General features: G+C 37.1%; 2 protein-coding genes across 2 annotated transcripts; both read right to left on the reverse strand.

The window, feature by feature from the left end:
- Positions 1 to 632: 632 nt before the first annotated feature.
- On the reverse strand, positions 633 to 1,590 carry LOC110922816. The gene is made up of 3 exons (XM_022167019.2): positions 1,444 to 1,590; positions 1,301 to 1,370; positions 633 to 973 (listed from the first exon to the last, which is right to left on the reverse strand). Exons 1-3 carry the CDS (start codon positions 1,531 to 1,533, stop codon positions 807 to 809), a joined length of 327 nt encoding a protein of 108 aa, XP_022022711.1. The 5' UTR covers positions 1,534 to 1,590; the 3' UTR covers positions 633 to 806.
- Positions 1,591 to 3,118: 1,528 nt separating this feature from the next.
- On the reverse strand, positions 3,119 to 4,608 carry LOC110922819. The gene is made up of 3 exons (XM_022167023.2): positions 4,456 to 4,608; positions 4,331 to 4,394; positions 3,119 to 3,519 (listed from the first exon to the last, which is right to left on the reverse strand). The coding sequence occupies exons 1-3, from the start codon at positions 4,534 to 4,536 to the stop codon at positions 3,356 to 3,358; spliced, it is 309 nt and encodes a 102-aa protein (XP_022022715.1). The 5' UTR covers positions 4,537 to 4,608; the 3' UTR covers positions 3,119 to 3,355.
- Between the last annotated feature and the right edge of the window lie 1,595 nt (positions 4,609 to 6,203).

A 6,203-nucleotide genomic window follows, 5' to 3' on the forward strand; every position in this document is an offset into this window, starting at 1 on the left:
AGTAATTTTGATAATTACGAAAATGTCACCGCATTTTTTCAGCAAAACCTTCAGTTCATACGTTTTGTATGTTGTATTTGATCTTTTAAGTATTACGACACATAACTATATACTTTACTTTCTTTTGTAAATAGTTTATTAAAAAGTTAGAGAATATACTTGGTTTTGAGAATATAATGTGACAGACAGACAACTGACTAAGCACGTTTGTGTTTGTAAATGCATTTATCATCTTGCATTGGTGATGGTCTAAGACTGTGTGTGGGGCACTGTGGGGTGCCACCTCAGCAAGGGCGGAGCGGAGCACCTGAATCCTCACATAAAACACCAACTTTAATAAACTATTTTGTTAAGTTGAAATGTTAATTTAAAATATAGAATAAAATTATTATAGCATTACAAGTTCAAAAGTATGCCTTTCAATTGCAAGGCGTTGTTTCTCATTTCTAATTCACTTAGGGGGATCCGCGACACCTGGATATGGGGTAGCGGGTACCCCTTACCCGCAGGCGCACACCGTGAAAGCTGGTGCACGAAGTGTATTTCTAAAATACTTTTCATGTTCAGACATGTTGTTGAGCCAAAGGTCTCCGTGAAAGCTGTCGAATTAAAAAGGACCATACCACACAAGATTTGACTATTTTGCTTTTATTTATTTAACAGCATAACATTAACCTGCTAACGCAATTAACCACACAACCAACACCCTAAACATAACATAACGGGTGGAATTTACATAAAAAGGAAAACAACAGTTCATTCTACGTTATTCTTTTATTGTTGTTGGCCTCGCGTCAACCTAGCATTCACACCACCCTACATGTCTCATCTACCTCTTCGCAGCGTTTCTGACAAAGAAATTCTAACTCCCAACATTCAAAGGTGCCCCAATCTACCTCGCAGCAATACGCTGTTTTACGGAGATTATTTTGTCTTGTTAGTTGTTTTGTCTCCTTGATATCACCTCTGCTTCCTACAAACAGATTTGTATATGTTTTATGCATGCTACTCAGGGCTAAAACCCCTTTTTCAGCACAACCTAAGGCCATGTAGCCCTATAAGGCCCATAAGAGGGGTTATGTGACAAGTGACAAAATATGTAAGAGAGAGTGGTTATATAACTTGAGTGTGTAATGCAACTATACGAGCATATGACCCGCATAATCCCATACGACCGACCAAAAACGGTTATACGACCCACATTATCCCATACGACCCTGTATACGAGCCGTCAATGTGTAAAAAAATAGACTTTTGGTGTGCCAGATTAGCCGGAGCATTGTAATAATAATAATTTTACCAGAATGATGATCTCCTTTCTTCTCAGAGACGATCCAACTACCCTCAAAGAAGAACTTGTCGTACAATATCTACAAAAATAAAATAAAATAAAAGAAATGAGCTACTGATTCACACACACATGCATCAAATTACTTCACTTACAGCAGCAGTAGCAGCATCAGAAGAAGCGTAAATCTGTGAAACCAAACAACCAATGATCAGAAGAAAACAACAAAACTGCAAAGAACGCATCTTCCTTCTCACTTAAATTATCAAAATTCAAGTCGATTTGTTAGAGAAGAAGATCTTGTGAGTCCATATATATAATATAGAGACCAGAGTCATCCGGATAGGAGTTGTATCGAGCCAGCTAGTTAGCATTTGACACTTGTAGGAAATCACAAAAGTTGTCAGTACCATTTGAGGATAATGTTTTGGGTTGAATTAATTAGAAAATCACGCAAGTTCCAGTTCTAGTATTCACGTTTTCTATTTTGAAACAACGTCGTATTAATTATTGAGACACTTTGAAAATTAAATCGACACCACCGATACGTATCGTATAGGCCTATAAGATGCGTATTAGGCAGGGGCGGACCTACCTCTTTGGTAGGGGTAACCCCCGCTACCCCTTGGTCGGAAAAAATTTGGAAAAATTAGTGTAAATTTTGGAAAAATTTGACGTTTTTTCGATTTCGTTACGGCTTATTTATAACACGTTACCCCTTGATCGGAATCCTAGATCCGCCACTGGTATTAGGTTAAATCTAATTTTCAAGGTCAGTCAAAGATTAACACTGTCTCCTCATGCGGACTAATACGCATCGTATAGATGATCCGTATTAGTAATAGATTGTCTATCAAACCTGGCAGATAGAGTTCACATACGATCCATATTATAGTATGAGATTGTTTTCTGTCACTCAACAGTGACATAAAGTGATTGATGAAAGAACATTGCGTCAGCCCTATACGGGTTGTATAGGGCTACACGACCTGTATTGGCCTTTATAAACGAGGAAGGAAGACAAATACGATTCATATTCGATTTGTCTTCTGTGAATTTGTATTCGTATATTCTTTATATTTGCTAAACGATGACGATGAGCTGATAGAGTCGGCAGGTGGTGGGTGATGCCACCAAGGACGATGACGATGACGCCGATGGTGACCACGCTCACCCACCACCTCCGCCACCGCTACTTGGATCGCCACCGCAGCCGCAGCCACATGGGGTGCCTCAGTACCCCAGCACGTTCTGTACGACCAACTCCATCCAGCTGTGACACTTGCGTTACAACACGTTTTTTAGCATTTCACACTTGTAGGAAATCATAACAGTCGTCGGTACGATTTGGAGATAATGTTTTGGGTTAAATTAATTAGAAAATCACACAAGTTACAATTCTAATATATTCACGTTTTCTATCTATACCTACCTACCTTTGTTAATTTGAAATATTACATTTTGCCACAAACCAAAAAACGAATTGTTAACTTTTTAAAAAGTATTAAGAAAATTAATATAGCACTACATATGCAAGTTCAAAAGTATGTATTTCCAAGTGCAAGGCGTTGTTTCCCATTTCTACTTCTTACTTCCTTATTTTCAGTCAGTTTTAGCATTTTTTTCCTAATATTTTACTAATTTACTCACTTGTGTTTCCTTAGTACATTTTACTTTTTAATGTTTTAGATTCCTTGTGAAGTGTTGTATATTTCTAGTATACTCTCCATGTTCAGTCATGGTATTGGAGCCGGAGGTCTCTTGAAAAGTGTAATGAACCATACTATAAGATTTGACTATTTTTTTCAGATATTTAATAGTATAACTACATTAACACACTAAACATAACGGGTGGAATTAGCTTGCATTAAAGATAATAACACCTACTCGACTTAATCAAAACAACACGTACACGGGCTTAAACAACTCATGCTAGTCTCAACGTGGGCTAAAGCCCATTATTAAAACTGACCCAAAACCAAAAGACCTATTACAGATAAAACAACAGTTTATTCTACGTTACTCTTTTATTGTTGTTGGCATCTCGCCAACCTAGCATAGTAGCATTCATTCCTCCTTACACCAATTGTCGCAGTGCATATTACACATAAAGTCTGTCTTCCAACACGTTTCAGCGCCCCAATCTTCATAGCAGCAATACGTTTGTGCAAGAATATCACCACTATTTTGTCTTGTTAGTTGTTTTGTTTCCTTGATATCACTTCTGCTTCCTATAAACAAACAAAGAACTAGTATCAATTCTCATAACATATAATGTTTGCATGTATATTTGTTTTATGCTAAGACCGTCCGTAATGGGCGTCTTCTCCGGCGTCTCCCCCCCCCCCCAAACACGCCCGAACATGCCCGTCCCCCACCCCCATGGCGTTTTCCGGCGTGATTTAACCAAACCCCCCCCCCCCCGGGCGTGCTTTAAAACACGCTCAAATGTCCCTCTCTTCAAAGTGTTTGGCCAATGAGTTTTTTCCATGTCAAATACAATTAATTTAAATTAAAAAAAACAAGAAAACAATAATTGAGTAATCATTGATGGGGCATTATCCCACTACGCCCATTTGTGAAAAACGCCCATAATGCCCCTTTGCTGACTGGGATGACACATGTTGCACAATGCCGGGGGGCATTATTCATGTGTAGCAGTACACATGGTCTCATAATTGTTAAAGAATTAATGCATGCTACTTGTGCTATTAATAAACCCCTTTTTGTCTGTATTGACACCATGTATACTGTGATATACGACCCGTATAATCTTATGTGACCAACAAAAAAAAGGTATACCTATACGACCGACAAAAGATGGGTATTTGACCCGCATAATCCCATGCGACCGACAAAAAAACGGGTATCGTATACACAACGGATAAAAAACAAGTATACGACCTGTATGGGCGTGTACAGCCAACAAAAAAATTCCCTGACGGGAATACTAATCCCATACGTGTCGAATGCCCGTCAGAGTGTCAAAATAGACTTTGGTGTGCAGGATTAGGCGGAGCCTTATAGTAACAATAATTTTACCAGAATGATCTCCCTTCTCAGACACGATTTGACTCCCCTCAAAGAAGAACTTGTCGTACAAAATCTACAAAAATAAAAGAAATGAGCTACAGATTCACACACATGCATCAAATTACTTCACTTACAGCAGCGTAGGAAGATGCATAAATCTGTGAAACCAAACAACCAATGATGAGAAGAAAACAACAAAACTGCAAAGAACGCATTTTCCTTAATTATCAAAAATCTAGTGGATTTGTTGAGTTAGAGAAGAAGTTTTTGAGTCCATATATAGATAGATCCGGAGAGGAGTTGTGTTGAGCCAGCCAATTAGCATTTGACACGTAGGATGTTAGTAAATAACAAATGTTACACTTTCGATATTCACGTTATCTATCTATATGTACCTCCTTATCAGTTTGTCCACATGGCATTGTCTTCCTATGCCAAAACTAGATTTTTTAGATTTCTTTGACATGCTGTTATCCATCAAATGGTTCAATCATTTTTTTAACGTGATGAAAGACCCCATGTTGTTGGGTATCAATTAAGAAAGAACACGAAATCTGATAGGAACAGTAGAAAGAAACAGTATAATTGCAGTGGTTTTTTATACTGGTTTCATACGAGGTATGCCCACCATGAAGTGTGTTTTTATCTTCCATACATTTTACTTTGAGTAAATTACAAAAATCGTCCTTTATGTATGTCACTTATTGCAAACTGTGTCCTTTGTCTTCAATAATTACAGAAAACGTACTCGATGTTTGCAAACCATTGCAAATTATGTCCTTTAGCCCTAACTCAGTTATTTTTTTGTGGTTAAATCTGACCAAATGGACCCTACATGAGGGTATTTTGGTCATTTTATTCTCATGTGGGGTCCAGTTGGTCAGATTTAACCATAAAAATTAACTAAGTTAGGGCTAAAGGGCATAACTTGCAAAGGTTTGCAAACATCGAGTACGTTTTCTGTAATTATTGTAGATAAATGACACAGTTTGCAATACGTGACATACATAAAGGTAGGGATGAGCAAATACCGATCCCGTCCCGATACCGATAATCCCGATCCCGAAATTTCATGAATACTTGATACCGATACCGAAACATGTCGGTTCGGTACGGTATCGGTATTTTGAGGGTAAAAGTTGGTATTTTACCGATACCGAAAAAACCAAAATGTGGATACCGTTTACGATACCGAAACATGTCGGGATCGGGATTATCGGTATCGGGATCGGGATGGGATCGGTATTTTATACCATTTGCTCATGCCTACATAAAGGACGATTTTTGTAATTTACTCTTTTACTTTTTGCTAGATAGTTCTCAAAGGTCATATGACGCATAGGCTTGTAAACGAATCCAACGTTCAGTGAACCGTTCGGCATGAATTTCGTTCATGTTCGTTTATTTAATAAATGAAACGAACATGAGCAAATTTTATTTGTTCATTTAATAAATGAACAAACATGAACAATGTCCCGTTTGTTCATTTACGTTCATGAACGATCGTTTATGTTCGTTTATGTTTGTTCATTTACATTCGTTTATATTCATTCATTTACGTTCGTTTATGTCCGTTCATTTGAATTCGTTCGTTCGTGTTCGTTATATCCGTTTGTTTATGTTTATCTTTTAAATTTAGTTATTACTAATTAAATTTAAAAATCTACTTAATTTTCTTTATCATCCAATAACTAACTTTGAATTTCCGGTTTCAAAACTTTCTTTTATATGGTATTAATATATTTGATTTATATTTTCCAATTTAAAAGTAATATTTTCCATCATATGAAATATGAATTAAGGTTTACCTATATTTAGGTTCTTCTTCTCCTCTACTAATGCTACACAATTCAAGGTCTTGGTTAATTATGCTGGTTATGAT

Source organism: Helianthus annuus, chromosome 17, assembly GCF_002127325.2.
Source record: "Helianthus annuus cultivar XRQ/B chromosome 17, HanXRQr2.0-SUNRISE, whole genome shotgun sequence".
Taxonomy (NCBI): domain Eukaryota; kingdom Viridiplantae; phylum Streptophyta; class Magnoliopsida; order Asterales; family Asteraceae; genus Helianthus; species Helianthus annuus.

Coding starts and splice junctions, on each gene's coding strand:
- LOC110922819 (XM_022167023.2), bottom strand. CDS start 4,536: ATGCGTTCTTTGCAGTTTTGTTGTTTTCTTCTCATCATTGGTTGTTTG. Junction 4,395..4,455: donor ATGCATCTTCCTACGCTGCT/GTAAGTGAAGTA, acceptor TTATTTTTGTAG/ATTTTGTACGACAAGTTCTT. Junction 3,520..4,330: donor TGAGAAGGGAGATCATTCTG/GTAAAATTATTG, acceptor GTTTGTTTATAG/GAAGCAGAAGTGATATCAAG.
- LOC110922816 (XM_022167019.2), bottom strand. CDS start 1,533: ATGCGTTCTTTGCAGTTTTGTTGTTTTCTTCTGATCATTGGTTGTTTG. Junction 1,371..1,443: donor CTGATGCTGCTACTGCTGCT/GTAAGTGAAGTA, acceptor TTATTTTTGTAG/ATATTGTACGACAAGTTCTT. Junction 974..1,300: donor GAAAGGAGATCATCATTCTG/GTAAAATTATTA, acceptor ATCTGTTTGTAG/GAAGCAGAGGTGATATCAAG.